Source organism: Poecile atricapillus, chromosome Z, assembly GCF_030490865.1.
Source record: "Poecile atricapillus isolate bPoeAtr1 chromosome Z, bPoeAtr1.hap1, whole genome shotgun sequence".
Lineage (NCBI taxonomy): Eukaryota > Metazoa > Chordata > Aves > Passeriformes > Paridae > Poecile > Poecile atricapillus.
The window spans coordinates 77,145,406-77,173,281 of NC_081289.1; the positions used below are offsets into that span (position 1 = coordinate 77,145,406).

Consider the following 27,876-nt stretch of genomic DNA (forward strand, 5'->3'; position numbering starts at 1 on the left):
GTATTAATAATTAATAATTAGAGAACAGACCAAAATTTATACTTCTACTGAAACTGTAATTTCATGCAATATAACGACATTTTATGTAAATATAACGCTGGTTATGATATTTTTACTTTGCATTTGTCTCAATAAACATACTTCTTTTAACTCACTTTTCATTCTGGATATATGTAAATGTGTGAAAAGTAGAATCATTCCAGTGTTGATTCTATAATTTGAACATTATATTTGCTCTAGGAATGTTGGCAAGTCAGTAAATGATTACGTTGAAGTCTGGAACATGTGAGGGAAAAATGGGTGGATGTCAACAGGCTGATTAAAGGTAGACCAGTCATGATGCCTCATGGAATTAAATATACTAATCAGATTCTGAGCTTAGCAGACAGAAATAGAAAACGAAGTGGAATAAGACTGTGAACATTGCTCCCTCTTTTATCTTTAATTTTAATTAGGTAATCTAATTCATTAAGACTTTTCAGACAAAGCTGACATTTTGTATCCGCTGGGTAATTTAGTTGTTATTTTTATTATCTGCTTTAGCTCTGAAGAGTAATAAACTGGTAGTCCTTTATTGCTTTAGTGATTTGAAGAATATGTATATACGGCATATAGTTGCTGACTGAATTTGATAGTACAGAAGGCGGTAAGTCTAAAGAAAAAAAAAATTAACTTTTTATCCTATTAAGCCTTAGCAAGACAACCAACCCATGCTTCATGCGCTTAGAAAAGCAAACTGTTCACAGACAGTCCATAACAGCAAGCATCTGAGGAAAATGAATATTGGCTCATGGCAGTGGTAAGTATAAAACTTTTTTCTTTAAATTAGACTCTATTAGGTAATATTCTGTAGCTACTAATTGTTACAATTCATCATGGTTTTTATAAAATATGGGAATTCTGGAGATTTTTTTCACAGTGAGAAAATATGATTGTTTTCCTAAATGATAGATTTTTAAGATGGATATTTGATTCCTAAGACTGTATTGATTATCTTATTTTAGCATATAAATACTATACCTTTAGTGGTATATAATTTTGGAAATTACAGCCTACCTGAATGAACTTCTCTTTGTTAGAAATATTGCCTTTCAGCAACCAGTATTTCACATTTGAATATGAGGAGTGCTATGATGAGACAACAGAATTAGTAGTCAAGAATAAATATTACATGTTGTTGAGTAGAGAAGCTTACTTTTTCATTTTTCATCACTTAAATAAGCCTGGATATTAATTTTTTTCCTTCTACCATGTCATCATCCTACAAACTAAGCTAGCTTTGTTAAAGTACATTCTTATTTCTTTATAAGGAGAGAAGCATTCTAACATTCAGCTGTAGATATTTTCTCAAGACCTCTGCCAAAGCTAAAAAGGAGTACATGAAATAAGCATCTCAAATTCTTTTGTCATTCTAAATCTAAATTATTCCTTACTTATTTGGTGTAAATTGCTCCTCTGGAGAAAGTGACCCTGGAAACTGTGTGATCAGAAAACACCGTGTCTTAGTTTTCCCACTTTAAATGCCAGAAATCAAATCCTAGAAGTTAGGGTGACAGATTTTGCCCTTATTGTATTCTATGAACAATGGAAGATTTTCCATGCATAATTGTAATTTATATTTTATAGTCACAGATATTTTGAAAACAAAAAAACTACCTAATTTTCAAAGAAAATTTTTATAGTGTAACTACTGTGCAGGGTTTTTTTGGTGGGCTGAGTTTCAAGTATAAGCAAATACTTGGAATTTACCTGATTTATGTTGAGATGGATGAGCAGTTCTGAAACTCAAATAAATCAGAGTAATTCAGAGACTGAGAAAGAATTATAGTATTATGCTGACAGTAAAATATTTGACTATAGAAACTACATTTCATTATTGGAAATGGTTGTTAATGTATGTTATAGTGAGATTTCTACTAATTTCATGATAAATTGCTGCAAAATATTGGGAGGGTATTTCCCATACCTGCTGTCATTTTTGGTACTGAGAAAGCATGAATTCCATAGATAGCACTCTAAATATCAGATGACAGACTCACTGACATGAACAGGCTAATCCAGCTGATACTCAGTTTAGGAGGTTTTCCTTTGGTCTGTAAAATAGGAATAGCAGAGGTCCAACAATGTAAACAGAAATGACAATTTATGTGATTTTTGAAACATTTTCAGAGCTTTTGATGAAGAAAAGTTATTTTATGCAGTAGAAAAGAGATGTCATACCCAACAAATTCTGTTCTCTATTTATAAATATGTTTTTACTTATATAATAATTAAATACATGAACATCCATTGTAATAAATTTGAATTATTCATTATTTAGTAATTGTGGTAAAATCATGATGGAATGTTTTATGGATCATTTACAGCACAAAGGCTACCTACTAGTCTTTTGCAGTGTAAGGCAGTGCACATTTTTAAATGAAAGTAAAAATGAAAAATGTTGGCGCAGAAATTAAATTTTTCCAACATCTAAAATAAATGCTTATCTTTATTTTTACATTTATTTTGTCTTTTATTGCAAAAGCTGAAAATAATTGGCCAAAAAGTAAGATTACTTAATAAGTAGACAGCTTTAAAGGAAATGAGTTTTACATATGATTTTGCAGAATTTAAGAGCTGAAACCTGTTAACTTCTCCCTAAAAAGGTAGAAATGGCTGTGTATATACAGCTCATGATTTCTGATCTGTATTTCACTACAACTTTGCTGGCACTTGCATTCTCAGTGCTGAGTTAAAACAGTCTTGAAAACATTTGACTGACTGCTATTTTAGTAACATTTTCTAAATCTTAAGTGAAGAGAACCCTACCTGCAGGGAGTCAGCTTTAATGTATTGGAAAGAATAATATACCTGTTATTTCTTTTCTAAAGATTGGTCAAAATCTATTTAACACTTCCTGTTGTGTCAATTTCTGCTTGTAGAAAAGTCAAAAATAATGCAAAATCTAATTACATGGGTTTCGGGCTTCCTAAATATGCTGATTTATGGCTTATGTGATGTTCTTAGTTGTTTAGACAGTAACCTTCCTTCTGAATCAGAATTGAAGAAATACTGATTGGTGTTTGCAATATTTTTGTGGTCTGAAAAAAGAGGATCCTGATTTGATGTGCTCTTTAAAAGTGCCACAGCACAATTCATGAAATTAAATGGTCGATCAGTGAGTCCCAGTACATCACCTGTTGCAGATTGATTTCACAGACCCATGCTTTTTCTGTTTCATTTGGATGTTCAGAGTTAAATGGATACTGCCGTATATCCACTGACTTCATTTGATTTGAATCTGATTATTTGTAGACATAGAGTTCACGTTTTTATTGATTTTGCAAAGTGCTATATGGTACTGTTACAGTCCCTGTAAATGACTGCCTGCTTCGTTTTTTTCTAGACATTTTGTAGACACCTTTTTAAAGACCAGTCTTTTCAGGAAAATTTATAGGTGGACCTGTAAGCAAGTGAAAATAGCATCCATTCCAGCTGAGGAAGAGTTTCAGAAACACTGCTAATACAGGCATTTTTGATGACATATTTTGTATGTGTTTGACATAAAAAACATTCTTTGACATGAAATATGTTCTTCAGTTATTCAGAAATGTGTGTTAAGAAATTATTCAAATAAAATCATAGTGGCAGCTTGATAAGGAGAAAAGGGCAAAAACTAGAAGGTACTTCAGTAAGATGTACTTCAATGAGATAAGTAAAAGGTAAATCAGTGATGAGCCCTTTTTGCCTGCTGTCTGTGGAACTCAAGGTTCTCCCAATACAACTCATACTAATGACATTGTAAATTATCTGTGGGGCATCTACCCCAGTGTATGAAGTCTAAAGTAGGAAATATGCCACCAACCACAGTCAGTACAGAGAATAAAAAGAAGAAATCAAGCAGTAAACTTTAGCATTTGCCTAGAGATATTTGAGAATCTGAGATGGTTTTGGATAATTCTATTTGAGTCTCTATGGTTCTAACTGGGTCAGTTGTTTCACTGTGAGGCACTGAAACAGGTCATTCAGAGAAGCTGGAGATGCCCCATTCCTGGAGGTGTTCAAGGCCAAGCTGGATGGAGCTTTGAGCAACCTGGTCTAGTGGAAAGTGTCCCTGTCCATCGCAGGGGTGTTGGGATGAGATCATATTTAAGCTGTCTTCCAGCCTAAACCATTCTATGACTGTATAATTCACATGGAAAATTCAAACTTTCATGATTAGAGGAGAGGACTGGACCACACATAGCTTGTAACTTGAGAAGCAAAGTCAAAGCAATGATAAGTATGAAATACAAGCATATTGTGAAATACAAAGAGACACAATGGAAATAAACAAGAATAAAATTCAATGTAATTAAGTTCATCTAGGAAAATGGGGACAAAAAGTAGTATTCTGAATCAAAAGATCAACAGATCAGAATGATTTAATATTGAAACACAGAAGGCAAGAGAAGTAAAATAATCTTGCTTGAGAAAGGCTTGTTTTGGTATTTTGTGACAACATTGTTCTGTGGACTGTGAGCACTGTAGAATTCAGTAGGGAAGTATTCAGTAAGGTACCACTGAATATGTTCATAGCAAAACCTTCTACAGCATAGGATACTGAATTGTAAGTAGACTTACAGTCTAAAAGGATAGTTTATATTATCCTGATAGAACTTAAAATATTTTACAAAGTTATTGTGTCATCACACCATTCCAATTCAGCAGCAGCAAATATATTCTCCATATTTTCCTTTCCTATTTTTTTTTTCCTTTGTCTTTTCTGACAGTCTTGTCTTTATAGGTTCACTGAACATGTTGGTTGTTTTTTTTTTATTTTCACATAAAGTCTCCACAATTTAAGTATATAAACATAAAGTAAAATAACTCCTGTATTTTCAAATTTATGTCCAGTCAGTGTTTTTAGGGCAGCTTTTCCTACATAACAAGATGAACTCAAAGGCATTCATTACAAAAGTGTTTTGGGGTTTTTTTTGCTTTTATTGTCACAGAGCTTGTCATCATCTGGATGAACCTGAAGGAAACAGCATTACAGATGTTACCCACAATGAGAATAAACACATTCTAGACTCAGTGCTTTACCTGTATTTACAGTGTGATATAAATCGGAACATTTCTAGTGTGATCTTTTACTCAAAATTAGGATATTGTTATTCTGAGCTAACCAGAGCACTAATCTATGTAGTAAGAATAACCTGTCATGTAAGGAACTATGTCAACAGACCTTGGCTTCCATCCAAGCAAATGCTGAATGCCTCTATTCCCAGCTAAGCTAATTTGGCTCATATTCATCTAAGTGTCCAGCAGTGGACAAAATAGTTCCTAAGGCAAGTTTTATCATGCAGTCCTGATTCTTACAACTAATCCTTGCTCAAGTCAATTGGTGTGCTTCTGAGTAAGACTGAAGGTGATGAGATTCCTAATTCTCTTATTGCATGTCAGCCCCAGGACCAATGAAACAAGAGTAGACAAAGACAATGTATGGGTAACATAAACAAAAAAGCAAATAACTGGTGCCTCTTCTGATATGGTAGACCTTAGAGAAGAAAGGATAAATTAACATGTGTAAATGTTAGGCATTTACATATGGGCAGCAAAACTATTTGCATCATTAAGTTGTTTCCAATGCTTTTTGAAATTTAAGGTATCAACAATTAGACACACTGCAGGTACAATAAAAGTAATATGTAAATACTATAATTAATATCCAAGAGCTGATAAACTTAATCATGAAAACATTAGAGCTGGTAAAATTAATCACAAGTGGACAACACGAATAATAATTATAATTTTAATCTACTTACTACCAATTACAGAAATTATTTTTAAAAATGCAGCCCAATCATCCTGTTAAACTATATTGTAAATCTCACCTTCTTCAATTAAGCAAAATCTGTAACCCTACCTCTGTAAACAACTGTGACCTGTGGCTATTTCTACTGATGGTTTCATAGCTGCTTGCTCAGGGTTTTAAATTTTAGACGGTATTAGATCATTTCCCAAAACCCTGTCATGCAGAGAATCAACACTATCTACCTTCAGTACTTTCAGTGTCCCATGATACCAAGTACACATAAATTTGAATAGTAATAGAACTATTGATCATCTCAGACACAGAATTCCTTCTGCAAAGTCAAGTTATATTCTACCATTAAGAAACCTGACGATACTGGTCATTTCAACTGTGAAGAGAAACTGAAATTAATATGGTTTTCTTTATAACTGATCTACAATCCTTTCTATCTCCTTAATATTCAAGCATCTTTCTTGCAGTAATTCTTTCTGGTATTTTAGGTACTTTTTTATTCTTCAATCTATCTTCAACCAAGCAAACCTTATCCCCAAAGCCATCATAATTCAAATCCACTGCTAACTGATTACAGATATGCCTATTATTCTTTCCTAAAAGTTAGGCTTTAAACACTTAATGTAAAAAATGTGTCTCTGGCCTTATCCTGCATTCAGTAAAATTCGGAATTTGTTTAAAGAGTATTCTGTGGTGCATACAACCTTAAAAGTAACCATCAAATGTAAAGAGAAACTAAAGTAAAACAGGCAGCTGTTCTTGATCTGCAGATAGTTTTTAACGGCATTTTAGCAGTGACAATTTGAAATCATATTTCCTATATTGAGGTTAACAATTTAATTACTGACTACAGAATAGGGGGGAAAAAAACATGAAAATGGAATTCCCAGAGAATAATTAAAAGCAGTATAGCTAATGCAAGTATTTTGGAAATACAACATGAAGGTCAGGAAGGTGAAGGGAAGGAATTGAATGTATAGCATCTTCCTTAAGCTGAATTGAGGGAATTCCTAGAAGTAAAAGCATTTTCTCAGTTGCACCTTAGTGAAATATAACTGAAACCTCAACTGTAACAGTCACATTAGGGTTCTCTTAGTTCCTAAAGTCATGAATACCTGCATCAATCTGCAGACCTTATATATGACACCTGAAATATGAGGTTGCTACTCATGGCATACTTGCATACGTAACTCTTTAAGAGAATATTGACCTTTATCTGGAACTGATGGGCCCTCCCTCATTCCCTACACTACAAATAGGTACCAGTCCTAGTACTTGCCTCTGTGTCCTTTAAAACCTTGTATTTCATTTTAAGCTCATTCTTCCTACTGAAAAAAGAGTTCAGTTGGTGGGCTTGGCTGTCTGTCAAGCTTTGACTGAAGCCTCCTGGAAAAAGTAGAAGTATATCTTCATACTGAAACTGAGAGTGTAAACATTCCAAAATTCCTGCTATGAAATAAGTACATGAATTTCCCAGTCTCCCTGTAGTGTCTTCCAAAAAGACAGAGGAGAATTGCCTGCATTTTGCAACCAGATAGTGAATGTACACTGGCATATTCATTCAGGCCTCAAAGGAAAAAAAAATTCAGACACAGAAATTACTGTGTCTTGAAAAAATTTCTTCCCAGTTGTTTGGCATGTATGTATCATGTATCATCTGTCATGTACGTATCATGTATCTATGTATCATGGCATACAGCAATGTGTAATATTAGTCTTAAAATGTCAATACAATTATTTTAACAGCTTTATCCTTATAACAAGGTTCACATATCCTCATCATACCAGGTAAGTTTGTGGCCTTAAAAATTCACTCACACTCCTTCCACAGTGATATATTTCATGTTCTGATAAACACACATCAGAAGACTATTACGACAAATAACACTTGTAATTAGTTGATTTTTCCCAGCAATAACTCTATTGATCTCCAAGACCATGCCTGTAATGTATTAGGTGTTCCAATAGTTCTCACTTCAAAGAATCCTGTCTGAGGAGAAAAAAACTATTATTATTAAGTATTTTATTACACATATAAATAAGACTGAATATAAAATTAATGCTTAAAGTATTCATCTCTAAAAATCTGAATCAGATAAAATCATAGACTGTAAAAGGTCACCCACCACTCAAAGCTTCCATAGACTTTAAAGGGTTTTAGTTCAGGCCCTATAACTGAGACCATGAGATCTTGATTTGAAGCTATTTTTTAAAAATCTTTAGAAGTTGTTCCTAAACAACCAAAGGAAGAAATAAATGCATTAGTACCTGCTCTAGAACTTTTTCATTTTTTATTATAACAAGTTATAATAAAACAAGTGGGGAAACCTGACAGAGAGCAAAACTATTCCAGAGAAGCTTTCTCATTATCCAATGTTTTCTCTTCCACACAGAAAACTAGAACACCGATGCCCTCGGTTCTTAGAAATGAGTAGAAAGAAAAGAAAAAGCTGCAAGAGCAGAAAGAGCTCTGATTCCAGAGAATGTAAGTTTACAGAAATATTTAATACAAAGTAAAATCAACAGAAACATATGTGGCTGTCCTTAACTTACTCATCAAGATAGAAATTCACCTTTGTGCTCAAAGCTGTTTGTCAGATTGGAAATATTTACACTTAAGTGTGGGTACATTTAGGCAATGTCTTGTTTTTTTATTTTAGTTGAGCTGCTATCCTGGCTATTTCTGGTAAAGGCTTTCTGAATATATTATTGTTATATTGCTTCAAAATCTCATCTTTCTTGGTGTAAATCCCAGTGTTGTCTTAGTTTAATAGTTTGTTCTAATCCTGTTTATGCAGATGTCATTATGAAACTGTTACCCTGTAATGCACATGACCTGTGATAAAAAATGAACGAAGCAAGACAGAATTTTACAAAATCTTGTCTAGTACAGCCAGGAAACATTTTATTCCACTTAGATCAGGTAGCTGTGAATCACATCTCCTGGAAATGTGCCACTGACCTGCTGTGTGATTGTGATCATATTAATTAATCCCTTTGTTTGCTCATCTGTGAAGGGATTATAAAAGTCAACTTGGGTAGAATTTACCCAAATTGCAAGGAGGCAGTGGGATGTTAATTGATCCAGTGTGTTCACCTAAACAAAGTAAATACTAGGAGAGGTAATACAATTTAAAATGTAGTTCTTATTATAAGCAAATAGAATACCTTATGCCCTAAAAAAAGCAAAAATTTATTTTTAAAAAGTACAAATATATTGAATTTCTCAAACCAGAGTGAATTCATGTGGCCCTCCTTGTTTATCTGATTTCACATTACTTAGCAGATCACTTGATACATCAGATGACTTGACAAAGCAAGTTAATACTGAAATTAAAAAAAATAATGTGGAAAATACACTAGATCTTAAAGATAGTATAGGCATTTTCTATGAAAACTGTCTCAAAGTTAATCACACATTTATGAAACTGCATACCAAATCACAGGAAATTTTTTTCTTCTTTTTTTACCTTAAATTAGGTGCACAGTTGTCACCCATTTGTAAATGCCAACAAAGTGTAGGAAGCCTTGAAAATAAAGCACATGAGGCTCTTTCTCACTGCACAGAGCCACTGGATATAAAGGGTGCTGAAGAAGATGGAAAAGATAATGAAAACAAGAATCAGAGTAGCTCAGATGTTTCTGAAAATAGACACCTTGATAATGTATCAGACAGTGAAAGAGAAGGGAAGAAGAAGAACTGCCCTCCTAAAATTTTCTCACCTCAGCAAGAGGAAATCCTAGCTACAGTAACTTTTAGTGAGTCAGACAGCTCATCCAAAGGAAAAATTACACTGTGGGGCAAGCCAGATTCTTCAGATGCCATCAGCTTTGCCACTGGAAAAATTTCTGCAGAAGTAAGACATGGCTCTTTTAATGTGAAAGTAGAGATTAAGAATATTTCTTTGTTTGATTCTGGAACAAAAGTTGTGGATAAAAAAAGGAAAAGTTCAAAGAACAAGAAATGTCATGAAAGACAATGCCAGAAAAGTCAGTGTTCAAAATGTTCAAAATACCAGTGCCCTTCAAGTGATCACTCAGCAGAACACAGTGGGAAATATAAGGCATCGTCTAAGCATAAAATTCAAACTGCCATCAATGAAAGTGTCTCCCTGGAAATGAACATTGAAACAAAGGACATTCAGGTGGAATATACCAGCAGAAAGAAAAATATGAAGGTTAACCTCAAAGCTGGTGAGCAGGCACAGAGTAAACCACTCAACAGGGAACAGGAAGATATGTATTGGAGTGAAACAGATTATTCTTTAACAGAGGCACTGTGTAATACAGACTGTAAGTCATCATTTAGCTATCGTGAAGAAGCAGATTATGCATTCCCAGATGGATATACGCTTCTCCCTCCACCTAAAGAATTTGCTGACTGTGACAAAATGCACCTGGATACAATTGCAGAAGGCGTATCTTTGTACCCTGTTAACAGCAGAAAGGAATCTGACGATCTCACTACAGCATTGAGTATTTGGGGGAAAGAAAGTTATTTCTGTAAACTTAACACAGAGGACTATGAAGACCACACCAATGAAAAGGAAGATTTTTCAAAGGATAAAATACTTTTCTCAAAAATAAATAATACTAATTGTCTTGTAGCTATTAATACCTTGCATAATCTAAACAATGGGAAAGAATGTGTTAGCAATGTGTTAGGTCAAGAAAGAGATAACTGTGACAAACACAGAGACATGGGGCCAAAAACAGCAAGAAGGAAGTCTTTCCCGGATACTACCCTGGAGGTACCATCACCAGTTCACCCTAGAAGGGATTCTGGCTTTTACTCACTGCCATCCTTAAACGTATTGCTTAAGGAGACCAAAGCAGATGTCCATAACAGGAACTCACATATTCCTGCCAAATGTAAGGAACTTTGTAAGTGTCCTGACTTGACCTCCTCTCTGACAGAGCTTTGCAAGTCTCCCAACTTGACCTCCTCACTAAGAAATTTGAGAAGTCTTAAGTCTTCATATCAGTATGCTTTCACATCATTTGACCGTAATATTACCATTTATCCATCCGAGCCTGAAGATGTCTGTCTAGATGGAACTTTTTTACTGAATGACTATGCAGACTGTGTGGGAGAAGATGAAGAAACAGAAGAAACGTTAATGGAAAGTCTTAATTCCAGTGGTACTATATATGACAAAAAAGAAAATGGCCATGAAGAGCCTCTGGGAAACCTATCCATGTGGGAAGAAGATTTTGAGTCTACTGAAGCTTTAGGTAAAGAGAAGTCAGAGTATAACTCTGTAGAAAAACATGTTGTTTGGCAAAACAAAGCTCGCCTGGTACGAGCCTCTCCACTTTCTACAAGCCCTTCAGTTGAATTTGTTAATGACAAAGAAAGTACTAATTATGCCTCTACAGAAAGCATCCCAAAACAAAGTTCAGTTTTACAGTTAAATGTTCACCCACCTTATGCAGAGTCTGAGGTAACATATAAAAGGAGAGAGTCAGTACTGACTGACCCTCCACTGATAACTGGAGAAGTAGAAGGAAGACTTGTCCAAGGTGACACTACATTCATACCTGAATGTTTTGGCTCTGCAGTAAGGAGAGAACCTAACCTTACTTGCAGTGTACAAGAAAGATCCTTTCTGTCATCCTCGTTGTTAGATCACAAAGAGCATGACATGAATAAAACATTGGAAAGCCTTTCTGAGGTACAGGACATATCTGGAGATGTCTTTGTTGAATCTGATTCCCATAACAATTCGGCACTGCCTTCCATATTATCTACCCCTTCAGTACGCACAGAAAAGAAAGAGAATTTGACAGAACATTCAAACATTAAGCAAAGATTGGAGAACTTTTGCAGTAAACAGTCAGTTGATGACGGTTTAAGGAGAGAGCCTGGAGCAAATCAACTATCTCTGTTAGTCAAGTCCAATTTTGAAGAAATTGAGTCAAATTTTGAAATGAAAGATTATTATGAGAATGCAGATATCTCATCATCAGTAAAACAGATTAGTAAAGGTAGGTGCTACAAGACTTTTCAAGTTAATATCACACACCTTTTGCATTGGAGTTTTTGTGACATCTGTTTCCTTGAAAAATAAATGTATATTGAAAGTTTACAATGATGTTGGTGATACATATTTGCCCGTGAGGTTATGCATATAACTCCATATGCAGTTATTCTGCTGAGAATTCTAGGGACCATCTTGCAGAGCCAAGAAACCTAAATTTGAAAAAATAATAATAAATTAATGCAGCTTTGATCAAGAAGCAGTTTTACATTAAACTCTCCATCTGTCCTATACATCTAGTGAGAGAAGCAACTACCATTGCAGGAAGTAATAGTAAAAGCAGTTGCCATGTGATATGAACTCAGAGCACTCAAATATGAACTGAAAGTCAGTGTTTAAAACCACATGGCTTTCAAATCCATTATCAATATGAATACTGAATATATATGAATACTAAGTACATCTCAGTCTTAATTCTGGCTGAATATTTTCATGGAATGACCATAAAGGATCCTTTAACCTGCTTTTCTCCTCTCCCTTATATGTTTGAAAAAACTGCATACAAAAAAGGCTTATTTTTAATAGCTAATATTTTACAAAATTTCTTGTCTTCCTTTTTATAATCTATCTACCTGTATGCATAACCGGTCATTTAAAATGAGTGTTTTGAACTATAAAATTATTAAGCTATCCTGCGACATACAATGTGAGCCTTTTACATTATGAGTATGTACACACATATATGTTGTTGTAATATCATTCCAAACACTTTAATTTTATTTTTATAATATTAATCTGTTTATATGCAAATATATCTCAGATTTACCTCTCCAGGAGATTTGGAGGTTAAGAGGTTTATACTGTTGAAAAATATGCATTTTATTATGGAAAATAGCTTATATAATCCCAGTTCAAAACAGCTGAAGTTTTTTAGTTCTTGTAGTTCACCATACCTGCAAAAAAGACTGGTATGACCTCTGTGGCTGTCTTGTTTGGCATTGGTAATGGAAATTTTAAAAAATAATTAGTCTATATAAACTACATAGATATACTACATAGATAAATATTGCTATATAGACCAATATCTCAATATCAGTATCTCAATACCAATATCTCAGTATCAATATATAAAATAGAGAATTGATGAAATGGAAATCTCTATAAAATGAGGTATAGAACTAAGATACTAAAGATATTTTGCATGCCAAAATCCTTGACTTCCTGGACATTAGACCTAAATGGCTAAGGACACAGAACAGAAGTAAGGTGTAGCTATGTCTTTCATCTTTATTTTATTTTCTCTTATTTTATTCTCTCTTGCCTTTTGCCTCTTGGTAAGAATTATCTGTGTGGGTTCTTTCTCATACCTATCATCTCACTTTGGCCCTCTTTTGGTCCAGGGTCATATTTTGATTTTTCTTCATTCCTAGCAATGCTGTGGAGGTCCTACATTAAACGAATAAATGTGTACATCAAGAATAAATTTTACTCATTAATATGAATTTAAATCCACTTTTAGTTTGAGACTAGCAGCCTACTTTGCCAAGACACTGGGCAGTGTAGGATTTCTGGAGTTTAGTAATCCAGTGACACTTGAAAGGAAATGCGTCATTTTTCAGCAAAGAGTGAGAATATCTAGAGCAGGGGAGAAGAGACGCCTCTATGATAAACAGAATGGGGGAAAGGTGATCAAGAAGTCTCTTGGTGTTCTGAGGGCTTCATAATTGTACCAGAGAGAAAAGGACCCATGCAAAGGGCGTTACAAGGGCACTGCAAGAGATAGGTTTCCTAACTCTCAGCAATGGTCTGGAATAGTGCCCTGGAATGCCCTTGCCCATTCCAGATGTCTGTGATGAATATCTGGCTGAAGCCAGAAAAGGGCTGTACAGTCGTGAGTGTACAATCATCGCAATCCTCCAGTGAGCCTGTGAAGGTTGGACTTTCTCCATGTCTGCCCTTGCCAGTGGCTACAGTCACATTTTCAGAACAGAATATAACACAAGATCTGTTTTACAATTGTATATTAAATAATAATACAACAAGTAAGTTTATTCTGCCTTAACTAGAAGGAAATCTAAACCACAAAAATATTCATGCATGTCTTGCAAGATTATTAGTGTTCAAATAGGAGTTTGTATATCTACTGGCCACTTCAAAAACGTAAGATGTTAAACAAGATCCATGAGTAATTTACAAGTTTCTGCATTAAAATAGTGATGTACAAATGACTACATAGGTATTAAACTAGAGATACTTCTACTTCTTGCTGCATAAAGGCCTTAAGCAGTCTAAAATATATACTTTCTGAATATTTTCAGTATTATTTGGTATTTTCATATATGTGTTGGTTAGATTATTCTTGTATTTAGAATGTAGAAATATTAAACAGTAAAATTACTTGTACAAGTCGGGTTGCATATTTCTCACAAACAACATCTGGTTATTACTTAGACTTGAAATCAGAAATTAATAAAACCAGAAAGTTACCTTTGAAGAAAGATACCAGAGCAAGTGACAGTTCCCAGGAAGATGCAATAGACCAGTGGGCCAGAAGACGGAAGCAGTTCAAAGACAGCAAAAAATGCAGTTCAACTGGAGGAAGCTCCATAAACAGCACAATCACTGAGGGATCAAGTGAGTACTTTATTATTACACTTGGGATCTTTCCCCTTTTTGTGATTGACACTATGGCAAGGTTTTCAACTAAGGAAATTAGCTCCAGTTTACTATCTGAGTGTTTGTGTTAGTCATTATCATGAGTAACATGAAGCATCCTTTCCCCTTGGTTAAGCAAACAATCTGACTAAAAAAACCCACTTGATTCCACCCTGCATGTTCATGGTAGAACATGCTCAAATAATATGCTCAGATAATATTAAGACAAACTCTAGGCACAAACATGTAATCACATGGCAGCAGGTTTGAGGTTGTAACAAAAATTGTAATCCTGATATCTACTTATGTCGAACCTGTGCTGAGCTGGGAGTCTTTTCTCTCCTCACAAAGGTAACCACCTGCTCCAACTTTAATCTAGGCTTGTTGCCTGGATTGTTATTCACTGTGACTCATAACTGTCTCTAAGAAATCTGTCACCTTGCCACATGCAAATTCATCAGCTTAAACTTAATGGGAAGGAAATCTAAGACGATCTTCTCAGTGAATTTACATTTCATGCAGGTGGAGCCATCAAGCAAACATTGCACAGCCTAGGGGGAGCATTTGTAGTACTTCTTGACACTGCCTCACCTCTTGTTTTGTTATTTTAGTAATACAAGACCTACTTTGTAGTGATGAAGAAATGTGCACTTCCCTGTGGAAATATTTTGTGTTACAATGACTACTTTTGGTACAGGAAATTTTATTTGTAGATATATAACTTCGTCTTTGAAGAAGAGAAAATACAGCCTATAGAAGACTCTGAACTCTAAGACTTCAGTGCAGGTCCAATAGATGATAAACTATAACTATGTCCCATGCCTGTACCAAAGAGGTAAATCCTACATCAACAGAGCCTCAGTTCACTGCCCAAACGCAGATTTCAGTTGCCAGCTGGGATACCAAGAGGGGCCTGAGATATGTGAACCAACAGGGAAGCCAAGCCTTTTTGAAGTATTAATTGAACAGCAAGCAGGATACCCTGAGGTGTCTGATATGGTACAGACTGCCTATGTTCAGGTAACTGAGCCAGTTCCTAAAGTTTAAGTGCCTATTACCAAAGAAGCAGGCATGACTGACATTTCACATGAAAATAAAGATCTTTATTGGTAGCAGTTTTCATTACTTGTCCCTGAAACAGATTCTAGGCCATTGCATAAGGACTAGAAAGTTACCATGTCAAACCACCTGAGCACAAAAAAACCTACCAGAAGCTATACACACCACAGTAAACTGTTCCTTGATTTCAACAGTAATGTCTCTTGAATATAAAGCTGGACCATAAATTTTACTAAGTCAGGCACATATTGGTTTCATAGAGAAAGAATATATATATATATATATTCAAGAAATCAAAGAAGTCAAAAAAGAGCAAGTTACAAGAGTTAGAATTGCTTTCCTTGAGACAAAGTTTTGGGTGGCACAATGCATAAACCCAGGGTGGTGTCCAGAACAGGTGACTGAGCAGACAATTCTGTGACAGATTCTTACATTTTGGATACTATGCTGTAGGACTGAGACTTTTGTCCCTTTTGGTTTATTAGCTTGACTGTTCCACTGTGTTGGCAGACCCGAGAAAACTCTGACATATGGAAGAAGCAGCTCCTTACATTCTTACTTCCAGCATCTGGGGGGGAAGAATTTAAATGCACTTGTTTTTGACACACCAGTTTGACGTCCGTTCTGAAAATTCAAGGAGAAAAGATAAATGTTTTGGCATAATTCCATAATGTCAGTATGTCAGTGTGTATATTTTGCCCATTTGTCACATTTTAACCTACTCTAACTCTATTACAATTATAAAAAATCAGCATTAAACTGGCAAAATACTGTGCTGTACTGAGTTGTTTGGTGCTAGTCTAGGTTTTAATTTATGCATTCATGGTAGCAAGGTAAAATGAGCTTTAAACATATCAGCATAGTAATATTTATTTATTTGTCTGCTAGTAGCTCTTATACAGTTAAGCATGTCATCTCATATTTTCTACATAAGGGAGCAGCCAGTGGATGTGGAGTATTTGTCTAGATAGACACAACTGAGCACATTTTCTAAGTGATGAAAGGATTGCCACTTAGATGTGTTCAGGAAGTGACTTCCCAAACAAATATAACTTTAAATAAAGGCAAATTTTTATCTTCTCGGTTTTTAAACTGGAAATAATTTTACATCAAACAAAGGATAAACAAAGCAAACAGATCCTTCCTCCAGCTGCATTAAATCTAGCTGCATTATACCAGGCATTTCATACTGAAATTTCATACTGAAATGTGGTTTTTCCACTCAGAAAACTTATCTTTTCAGTCTATTTGTTAGCACAGCATCTGATGATGTATTCTTATATATGACTTTCACCATCTAGTCTTAACTTTGAAGTTCCAACTTCTGATCTACTTGGGATGTTATCAGACTATTACACCACCTTTTCATTCACATTCAACTTGCTGTTTATAATCTGTCACAGGCCACAGCTGCCTGACATCCTATTGCCTTGATAGCCTCAACTTTAGCAGAGAACTAGAACTGTCATCCATCTCCATGTGAACTCATTCCAAGACACTATGAATATAAATTATTATAAAAGATGAATCTGAAAATCCTCATAACACATAACACATCATATAAATATTCAGCAGCCTATGAAGAAACTAACAAAGAGTTCTATGGTAAAAGGAAAAAAAAACATTACCACCAAACTGTTATTTCCTCAACTTCTTTTTTTGAAAAAAAGGTCTTAGGTCTGAAAGAGCTAAGATTAAGCAAACATAAAATATGGTCATCAATGCCCCCATCATGGAAGATACTTTTCATCTTCTCTTTTGTCTTCTGATATGCACTGAATTCATACTAAATTTCTAGAAGATTTGTTTGATTTCCTAATCAAATGGGTCACATAAGATAGCTTAAGAACTAACTAAAGCCAGATTTGTCCTAAAGAGTTGCAGCTCCTGTTTTGACTTCACTTCTTACTCAAGTCCAACATGCATTAGCCTCCAGTATTGTGATATTATATTTGGAAATCCTTGCAGACTTATCCTTTAACAGCAGCAAAATTGAGGAACTCTATAAAAACATTACCAACAGTACATTAAGAAGTTTGTGGCACTTCTTCATGCTGGGTGTCTCAGGTCTCTTATTCTTCATAAATTTTCTCTCCTGACATAACTTTTACTTGTTTTATCATCATGACAGTAAATTCAGAGGATGCTCGATCAGTAGATCTGGGACTATATTCTGAAAATGAGGACAGAGGTTTTTATACAGAAAACTTTCATTCTGCTTCCTGGGTTTTCAGAGGAGATGATGTCTCTCCAGATAACAGTCCTAGATGTCTCAGCAAAAGACCTAGACCAGTGGCAAGTAAGTTGGCTAAAGCAACAGGTAATAAATGGTATAAAAATGGGCACTCTGAGGATTTCAGGAGAACAACATTTTGGAGAAGATACTGGTCACTTATGCTAAAAATGGGAAAAGGAGCAACCCAAGAATCTAAAAGAGTATAAAAAATGAATAGTTCTTATTTAGCTATTGTCTTGCAAAATACCATCATTACTTGATAAACTGGTAAAGGTACATAACTAAACCTCATGAGATAAGGGTAGAGGCAATGTAATTCCATGACTTCTTATATTCTTCTTCATAGAGATATTTATGGTCAAAAAGTGGATATAAAATCTGTTTTACATCAAACTTTCAGAAGTAGTTGATCCAGAAAGTAGTTATTCGTTATGAGTATGGAGGGTTGTTCTATTCATAGTTTAAATCTGTGCAAACAGATATAGTGAGCAACTTTTTCTGGGGGATGGGAGATTTCTCAGAGGTTAAGTTACTCAAAAGTAACACAGTTCAAAGAACTAAGACAAATACCTCTATAGCTACCCCTATAGCTTTCTAGGGAATTGTTCATTATTGGAGCTTATAAATCATTCAGAATATGAAAGAAAACAAATGTCTTCTATAAATCTTCTGATATGAAAAATTTCTTTCTGACTGAAAAATTTCATCTTAACACACATGAGAATATTCTGGAAAACCATTTTGGTTGCTTCTTCTCCCAGGGGCAAGCTCAGAACTACAGCAAGATAATGAAAGTCAGTATTGAAGTATCTCTTTTGGACAGGTAGCATCAATTGGCCTGCTAGTAAAATAACCTTTAAAGCATTTTCTGTCTTCCAAATATTACACAATCTGAAGACAAAATAGTTGTCATAAATTACTATTGAATTGGCCTCCATTAAAAAAACAAAAAAAAACCAAAAACTATGCAGTAAGGTAGTCAAATTATCAAAACCAGATGCTCCAAGAAATCAAATTTACACTGAAGCTCTTCTCAAGCATAATATTTGCTAAAGAACCAGGACATTTAAGTCAGAATAATAATACTATTGGACTCTAAGAAAAAGATGGAAGTAGGCAATTAGACCCTATTCTTCCTTTTTACTGGGGCTGATCCCTTTAAGTGTTAAATTCTGCTGAGTTGAAAGAGAATTCAGCCCCACCTTGGCAGAAGATGCCACTGTGGCTGGGGAGTTTGGACTACAGGAATGGAAGGCAGTGTGGGAGTGTGGAGTGGCAGGATAAACAAAAGAAGAAACTATCCAAAAGATAGAGGCATTTTGAAATATAAAAAGAATGAAACTACAATAAACAGATTTAAACCCATATGAGAAATTAGAGTATATTTTGTATTTTCAGCATAGAGGCACAGAGACCACAAGGGTTTTTCTCTCCCAGAATACCGTCAGTAGAGTGGAATACCTGAATACTTCAGCTTTTCATTACAAGGTCCAGCAGCTTAATTTAAACTGCTGTCTGCCTATGCCCTAACATGAATGATATTTGATCTGTTGCAGTGTGAAGGGTGTCTGTGTCTGAGGACCAGCACTAAATAGCCAGGAGTGATACTGAAAGACCCCAACCATTTGTAGAATCAGTACACTGATCCGTTACACTGGGTAACACTCAGTGCCTACAAAAAGTTTTAAAAACAGACTGCAGCATATTAAATTGAATGTGTAGAGGAAAAAAAGGTATCTTTCTTCCTATCTCCAGTTCGAGAAAGAACAGTGAAGATTGCTAAAGGAACTGGCAGTTACCCCTGGGGTTTCAGGATTCAGTTCTCCAAGCCTATCCTTGTGACTGAAGTTGACACAAGTAAGTTAACAACTGGTTAATTTCTCCTGTGGAAATATATACAAAATGAATGCATAATGTTATGATATACACTGATATAATTATATATATGTGTACATTATATACTATTATCTAAATAGTACAGAACATGTGTTTTATAATAATTTATAATATAGATGTACACAATAACTTCCATAATTCCTGGGTGCAAGGTGTTTAATAGCATGAAATGCTCATGAACAAGTGTCTTAGAGCCCCACTATCCCTAGGGGTAAATCAGACTCCACTGCCCTGTCTTCTTCCATGTCAATTCATACCTTGTGGAAGTGCTTGCATTCAGTTTCCCTTGAGATGCAAAGTCTAAAACTTTTGTAGGCTGACATCCATGAATGGCAATAAGCCTTTAGAAATGAAAATGAGGATGCAGTGATCCTTCTAATATTTCTAAAAATCTTATTGGCTAGGGACGCTTCTGATTGGATCCATTTAGCCACCTGTCAGTCTTGACAGGTGGGGTGTTAACTTATTCCAGGAATTATGGTAATTGTAAGGAACCCCAAAAGAAAGTCCAAAATCCAAGTGACTGAGCAAAAAATGGAAGATGGTTTTCAGCAAAAAGGAAATGTAAGATACTGCCTCTAGAAAAGAATGAGCTAGTTGAACTGTGCCTTAATAATAGTTGGCACTGTTCACTCAGGAATGACATCTTGGGAGTCACCAATGAAAAGTCTGAAATTGTTGGCTCTGTGAATTACGCTATCTTAGAAATCTGGCTAAAAGCTGAATCAGTCAGTAACACCAGAGAGAATGAGACACAGTCTGTCATTTTACTGCTGCCTATGACCTTGGCTCATCCAAATTTAGAGCACTGCTTGCTCTACTGCTCTGCATCTCAGGACAGGCATAGTAGAATTAGAAAAAGAGGAGAAGGTACAGGAGGCTGGGATAGATTCTTACTAAAAAAAGCAGATACTGTGAAAAATGTCATTCCACACAGAGAAGGCTAGTGCATGCCTTCTGGCATGGCGTCTGAGAATAGCTGTCACTATTACCAGCCTTAGGTATTAGATTGTACATCATTCTGACAACACTTGGAAAGCCTGTGAATTCAGCAGCCTGTGAGTTCATAAGTTCTTCATGTAAGTACAAATAAAATCATACATCATGCATACAATAGCTGACACTTATCAATTTATCTCAACTAGTTAAAATTAAGTATATTTAATACATATTAAGTACATTTTATATCACATTTTTCTTTGTAGTTTTCAAATGCAGTTGCTTTAAAACAATGACAACATAAAAAAAAATGGGGTTATTTTCAGACAAGCTTGTTATTGTATTTTATCAAAATATAACTTATTTCATTGGGAAGAAATTCTTTCCTGTGAGAGTGGTGAGGCACTGGCACAGGTTATCCAGGCAGTGTGTGGATGCCCCATGCCTTCAAAAGCTCAAAGCAGAGTTAAATGAGGCTTTGAGCAACCTAAGATAGTAGAAGGATATTGGAACTAGATGATCTTTATGGCCCCTTTCAGCTGAAACCATTCTATGATTCTATAATGAATATTTTATTAATATTTTATAGACCACTTATAGTTAAAAAGTCTGGTATGGTATGCTCAAGGCCAGCACAACCCAAAATGTTCTGACATTTACAAATTATTTGTAACACACATGAGGGTGGACCAGGTCTTTATTGTGCCTGTTTATTATTAAGCTTTTATTAATCTTTTCCCTACAATTTCTAAACATTCTCAGAAATACACTGAAGGATCACATTTTCTGCATCATAGGGTATAAAATCTTTAAAAGCATACATTAAATGTTAAGAATATGGAATAATATTTTCCAGAATTATTCTTTCACAGTACATTAGGAATGTTTATTTATAAATGAGAAGACAAAGAGAAATTTGTAACTGTATTTGAGTATCTGCGAAATTTGTAACTGGAATTTCAGTAACCATGTATTGGTGTCCATTAATAGAGCATATTTATCACCTCCCTAGTTTGCTTTCACTCTTGGCTGGCATGTGTCTGAGCACTGTTTTGTTAGGAATGCTTGTGCTTTGCAATGGTTAACAAATAAACAAAGGGTGATGCATTAAAAATCTGACTCAGTTCTTCCTTCACTGTCATTTTTTAGCTTACTTTGTAAATTATTCCTAAAGCAAAAAATCCTCAAAATGCTATATCCAAATTCTATTAACCATAAAGATAAATATCAGTACCAAATCTCTTTTGGGATTAAATTCAAAGCTTATCAGAATAATAGATTTTAGTTATTTTTCTACTCACTCTACAGAGCTTTGCATCAGATCTTTCTCCGCACTTCAGGCCAAAACTCTCAAATTCTCATAGTCAAATGTCTATTTGCATCTTAGAAGCATTTAAATCCTAATGGCATTTTAAATTAAATTTCTGCACTGACAGTGCACAGACACTACACTGAGTGCAGGGCTGCACCAGTATCCAGATCCTGAAGCTTCATTTAGAAATGTGTAACAGGCTGGTCAGTAAAATCTGTTCTACCTCCAAGCTGAAATCATGAAGGCCATAAAACATAATCTTTGACTGGTTGAACAGACACTTGTTTTCTAGAAAAGTGTGATCATATAGATATGCTTTATATTTTAGCACTAAATAAATTTTTGTGTTTGTTTTTTTGTTTTGGAGGGCTTTTTTTGTTTAGTTGGTTGGTTTCCTTTTCCTTTTTTCCTTTTTTCTTTTTTTTCTTTTTCTTTTTCTTTTTTTCTTTTTCTATTCTTTACATTCCAGATAGTGCGGCTGAAGAAGCAGGACTTCAAGTTGGGGATATTCTGATAGCAGTCAATGGAACTGATGTCACCAGCATGCCACATTCAGAAGCTGCCAATCTGGCAAGGAAAGGTAATTCTGAGATAATAATAAATTAAATAAATGGGTCAAGTTTCCTGTTTAAAGCTCCAAATACATCCAGACAAATGGGGTGATGTATGCAACAGAAATCTCAATTAATAGTTTAATGTGTTACTATTTCATACAGTAGTATTGCCAAGATCACCTTTTATCTAGACCTTGTTCTCTAGACACTTTAGAAAATAATTCCCCAAAGAGCATGTGACAGTAATGGTTTTGCCTCTCCTGTTATAAAGTGACTCAGAAAGCATTGAAAGTGACTGCAGAGACACAAATGCCTTATTTAGGCCTTATACATCCTCAGGGAGTGACTTCACATCTTTCTTCTGTTTCTCTGCCTCCAAATCCTGAAGTCTACTCGAGAGATCAGAGTTTATTTAGTGAGACATCCTTTTGCACCACCACTGAAACAGAGTCAGGGACATTACTTGTGTATATTCTTCCTAGGATTGTGATGATTAAAACCCAAAGATAACCACATTTTTATGCTGAAATTTCATTTGCTGCTATTCCCTTATTTATCCCAGATAAAGTTTTGACAAAGGCTCTTGGGAAGTTCAATAAATTAAAATACATTTACAAGACAGTGACAAATTTATCTTGACACATACTGTGTTATTTAATTATAAAGGTGTCATTCACACTGTTGTATTTAAGACAATGTTGAGTGTCTTAGCAGATAAATCTCTGATTACTGGTATTTTTAACTCCTCAGAGAAAAATCCCAGGATTAAATCTTGGCACACTAACAGCATTCCGGTCCCAAAGAAGAAACCCAGCTATTGTTTTGCAGATGAAAGTGTGTCATAGTCACACTTCTCAGTCTGCCCTCAGGCATTGCCACCTGCTCTTTAGTGTTGATACAATTAGAATTTCAGGCCTTTAGGGTCAAAATCATAGATATATTGATATTGTCAACAAATATTGTGATGTTGCATCTCATTGATGAAGAAGATAATGTATTTTATTAAATCTTGCAATCTATCATCTCTTCTGAGTGTTACCTTTTGCAAATGATAAGCAGACGCTTTAGCACAGGTTAGCTTCCAACAGCCACCCTCCTCAGTGAGGGGCACAGAAAAGTTTAGAATACTCCAAGGCATGGAAAATAAAGAATTCTCAAGAGCATATGTAAGATGTCAGAGACTGAAGGTGCCCCTAAGAGCATTGTCAGCAATTTTTAGTTAAACCTCAATTTATGTACACACATTTGAGCAATGAAATTCAATTACGCCTCCTAACTGATAAAATAGACAAGTATCAAAGGTGCTGCTTGCAAAAAGAGGTCACCAAAAAAATTTTTAGAGGTATCTTCAGATAGCTGGCTCCATTACTAGTTCTCAACACAGAATTAGTTTCATTCCTGAATTTGTGTTAAAAGAAGGCCAAATAACACTTGATTTAATATGCTTCCTTGGCTGCTTTGCTCCTAGCTGCTTCCAAAAGCTACATTGGGAGGACATGGGTGTGGTATAGAATACCGCCTTCCTGCTCCTTACCCTACATGGGTATTCAGAAATGTCGACACATTTATAGTTTTGACTTATGTTTTCACATGTAATATTTTAGGTCCTGATATCCTGACTATGATAGTGGGATCAGACATCAGCCGTTACCCCAACACCCCCAAACCTACCTGCCGAGGATACCTGCACAAACGAACACAATCAGCAATACTGAAGGGCTGGAGAAAGAGGTGGTTTGTGCTGAAACATAACGGTTACCTACACTATTACAAACATAAGAAGGTAAGAAGAGTGGCTGGTGAGGAATCAAACCCTGCCCTGAAGTGCAGCAGCTCTGTATTCAAATTTACAGATTTTGTATCTTTCTTTATGGCATTTACAGCATTACATCAGTGCTACAGTGTTTTGCATGAGGCATAAAAAGGAGGCTTGTTGAGAGCTCTTCTACAGTTCTCTATCCATCTGATATTTTCAGCAGAATAGCTGGTAGTCTTGTTTCTCTGCACCTGTCATGGTACACACATGAGCCATCTAATCAGGAATATGCTGCAGAACCACTGGTTATGCAACAAAACAGTCTGGACAGTGCTTTGTTTCACCACTAGCTGTTCTGGTGTCAAAACAAAACCAAGTAAAAAGTTCAAGCTAAAAAGATACAAACATGTAGGAAGATTCTTTGGGAAAGATTTTATTTTATCATAACCATATCAGTCATCAAACTCCTGAAATGTAAAAAGGAATATCTAGTTAAACTTTTAAACACTTTCCAGGTTTTGATCAACTAAATATCACAAAGCCAGAGTGTTACATAAATTGGAATGAAGGTACCCCATAATCTTACATACACTAAGATATAATTATATTTTCACTTCTTTCTTTTAAATTGTAGGTTTCTTTTAATTCATTTGTTCCTCAACTATCTTATTTGTTGCACTTAGAAAATACATATTTCAATCATGCAAATTATCTACATTTGCTTTCTCTTAAAAAGAGTAAATAAATTTAAAGCACTGCATAAATGTTTTATAGCAAGAGCTAACTACTGCTTATTTTCTTGCATTACCCAAGATTAGTGCCCTTCAATTACTTTTTAAATTATTTCATGCCATTTTTTTGCTCTCTGTCTCTGGGCTCCAAAGAATACACTGAAATATTGAGGTGCTATTTTAGCAGATGAAAACACAAGGATTTTCTTCACTGCCTCATGTACAAAGTACTTGAAAGAGTCATTTAGTAAGAGAGAGAAAAAGATACTTAAATAGAGTTCTTCACTACTGAGAGATCTAATGCCCAAATGAAACAAGAGGCATCTCAAGCGTATTTACTTATTTCTTTTGGTATGATTTCTCCCAGGATGTAAAAATAGGACTGCTCATCCCACTTTTTTTTCTAAGGGAATTACAAATAATTTTTTTCGTTTAACACAGCTTTTATGTTATAAGCCAGCTGCATGATTGAATTGGCAAGATTATGTTCCAGGCCTTGCCTCATTCTGGAGGAAAATTTTTTTCACTTACTGTATCTAAGAAGTTCTTTGAAATAGTTAATCGAAGGCAAGAATAATTCAGGAAAGAAAACTAATCAGGATAAACTGGCACTATCCAGCAAAATAGTCAGGGTAATCAATTTACTCATCTTCATTCAGTAGTTAAGAACATCAGCTTACACTGGTGTATTTCCAGTGACTCCAGCAAGGCCATGCCTGATTTTCAGTTGTGTAAGAAGACAACTAGGCTTTTTATATAAGCCTGAAATATAGCATATAATGTTTTGTAGTGGAGAAAGGAAGGGGTGATTAATCTCTGCTTTAATCCATATCAACAAACACAGAGAGCTACTTTCCTCATCATTGCAATCTGCATCTGGAAATTATGCATCTTGAATTTTTCTCTTCCCACCTACCTTAAAAAGATTTCTAGCTTTTTCTAGCTTTTTACATTTGACTGTCCCATGTAATTGATTTTCTTTTTGAGTTATCTCTAGCCAATCACACAGTGGTAGAGTGATAGGTGTTGCAAAATATTCAGTCATTTCACATGCAAGGTTACTTACTGTTCCCTCAGATACTGCCAGCAGATGTCCTTGATTTTACAACCCATATAATTAGCTAAAACACATTTTTCACCTTACTGGTTGTAGCTATGTTTGCCACCTCAGAGCAGAGATATTTTTGTGCTAGAACCTTGGTTTTGGTAAATTGCTGAGATCATCAGAGAAAATGATTTATAATACTTTTGCCTACACTTGGCAACCATGGAATTCCACTATGTATTCTACAGGTCTGATTCCCTGCTATCCAGAACACTGAATCATTTCAAACATGCTATTTCATTATTTTTCAACATGCCCAGTTTTTCTCTTAAAGGAAAGATAGCTGGAAATTATGAGACAGACATGAATGTACACTTAAATCCTTCCCTAAGGCAAATATAAGCAGACAAGTTTCTTGTGCTTGAACTTCACACTTTTTTTCAGGGGTAGCTGAAAACACATCAACGTTGTCACACACTGATCCTTTCTTTACAGACAGCAATGTTTTCTCCTCTAAAAGTACCATTTGCTGCTCCTCACAGTAAAGGGGCTGCAAAGTCCCCACAAAATGTTTGTGGTGAAGACTTCAGTACAGGACAAATAAGTCTTAATCAGCTTTACATGAGACCAATAAGATTGGCACTACAATCTACTTCACAACAGCAGAGCATCACTTCAACATTTTAAATCTCTGAGCTGTCATCAGCAAGTCACTTTTAGAACATGACAGCTAACTTGAAAACCTTAATATAGGTTGTGGACTTCAGGATAAAAGAAAATTGGTCTTGTGGCTTCATTAAAGAAAAAGGAATATAACTTCTGAGACCCAGAAACATTAAGGAGTTTAAAGACTGTGTAGCATAGATTCATTTCTCCTGAGGACATACCTGCTAACATGCTAACAATATTCAAATCTGAATAGGAAAGGACAAGGATTATGAAGACATTATAGTCAGAAACTTGTTTCCCAAAATTCCTCACTACAAGTATCCAACAACAGAACAACAGAATTCAACAACAGAATTCAACGATAGAATACATCATGTAAGGAGTTCAATAAATTTAATGCAGGCTTTTACAAAACCACTAAAAGTGTCACTGAAGGCCAGAATTTGCTAGTTTTAATTCCTCATTGCTTTCTTGCTAAGTAAGACTGGATAAATAAAGAAGCATGTATAAGAAGCTCCTCTCTGTTTTTTATCTTGCAGTGTTTCTAGGAATTATTTCCAGTCTCTTGAACATAAGTAGACCCTGGTAAAGAGGATAGTGAGACAGATAACTAATCTAGTTCCTGAAAGGAAATTAAGAAATAAATATCATTGTGGTTATGGTCTGTCTCCAACAGGAAAGTGTTATCAATGCAAGCACAAGATACTGAACATGAGTCTGAACATGGCAGACTTCCTTTCCAGAAGTTAGAGAATGATTAATTCTAGTCAAACCAGCTCTATAAGGTCCTTGTACTACTTTTGTCACTTATTCAAATTTCACTGTCCAAATCCATGAGCTAAGAATGATGTAGAACTAGAGCAGTTAGAAATAAAGATCTAAAGAGTATGGGTTTGTTGCCAGCATTTTGTATGGACTCTAAGTAGGAAAGTCAAAAGAAAAAGCTGTAATAGGAAATAGGAACAGTTACTTTGGAAGGAGTAGTCAAGTTGGAAACTATTGTCCTGACAGTTGAAAAGAGCATGCTTTAGAGATTCAGCTGTAGTGAGAGACTGAACAGTGAATACAGAGAAAATTGACTTTCATGTGTAGTCCCAAGTCTCAGAGAAATGGCCTTCATGATAGTTCATGTTCATAATGCTATGAAACGTATTATAAGAAAACTGCAGTATATACTCTTGAGAAGCACTCTTCCTATGGCAGCACTGAAGGACAGAAATGTACACTTTTTCAGTCTTCATTGTAATCATATATA

General features: G+C 35.2%; 1 protein-coding gene across 5 annotated transcripts in view; it reads left to right on the forward strand.

Moving 5' to 3' along the window:
• Positions 1–242: 242 nt before the first annotated feature.
• The window catches only part of LOC131573793 (uncharacterized), a 39,713-nt gene continuing 12,079 nt past the window's right edge, over positions 243–27,876 (forward strand). Inside the window, exons 1-10 of one of the 5 annotated variants that reach the window (XM_058828052.1) lie at positions 243–325; positions 690–799; positions 7,535–7,576; positions 8,182–8,273; positions 9,269–11,023; positions 14,221–14,403; positions 17,615–17,782; positions 19,475–19,576; positions 22,336–22,446; positions 24,025–24,203. In XM_058828052.1, coding sequence (XP_058684035.1) covers positions 711–799; positions 7,535–7,576; positions 8,182–8,273; positions 9,269–11,023; positions 14,221–14,403; positions 17,615–17,782; positions 19,475–19,576; positions 22,336–22,446; positions 24,025–24,203 — 2,721 coding nt within the window. In that variant the 5' untranslated portion in view covers positions 243–325; positions 690–710. Of the gene's footprint in view, positions 326–689; positions 800–7,103; positions 7,190–7,534; positions 7,577–8,181; positions 8,274–9,268; positions 11,777–14,220; positions 14,404–17,614; positions 17,783–19,474; positions 19,577–22,335; positions 22,447–24,024; positions 24,204–27,876 lie in introns of all 5 variants that reach the window. The other 4 variants (XM_058828048.1, XM_058828050.1, XM_058828051.1 and 1 more) reach the window with 4 other exon arrangements.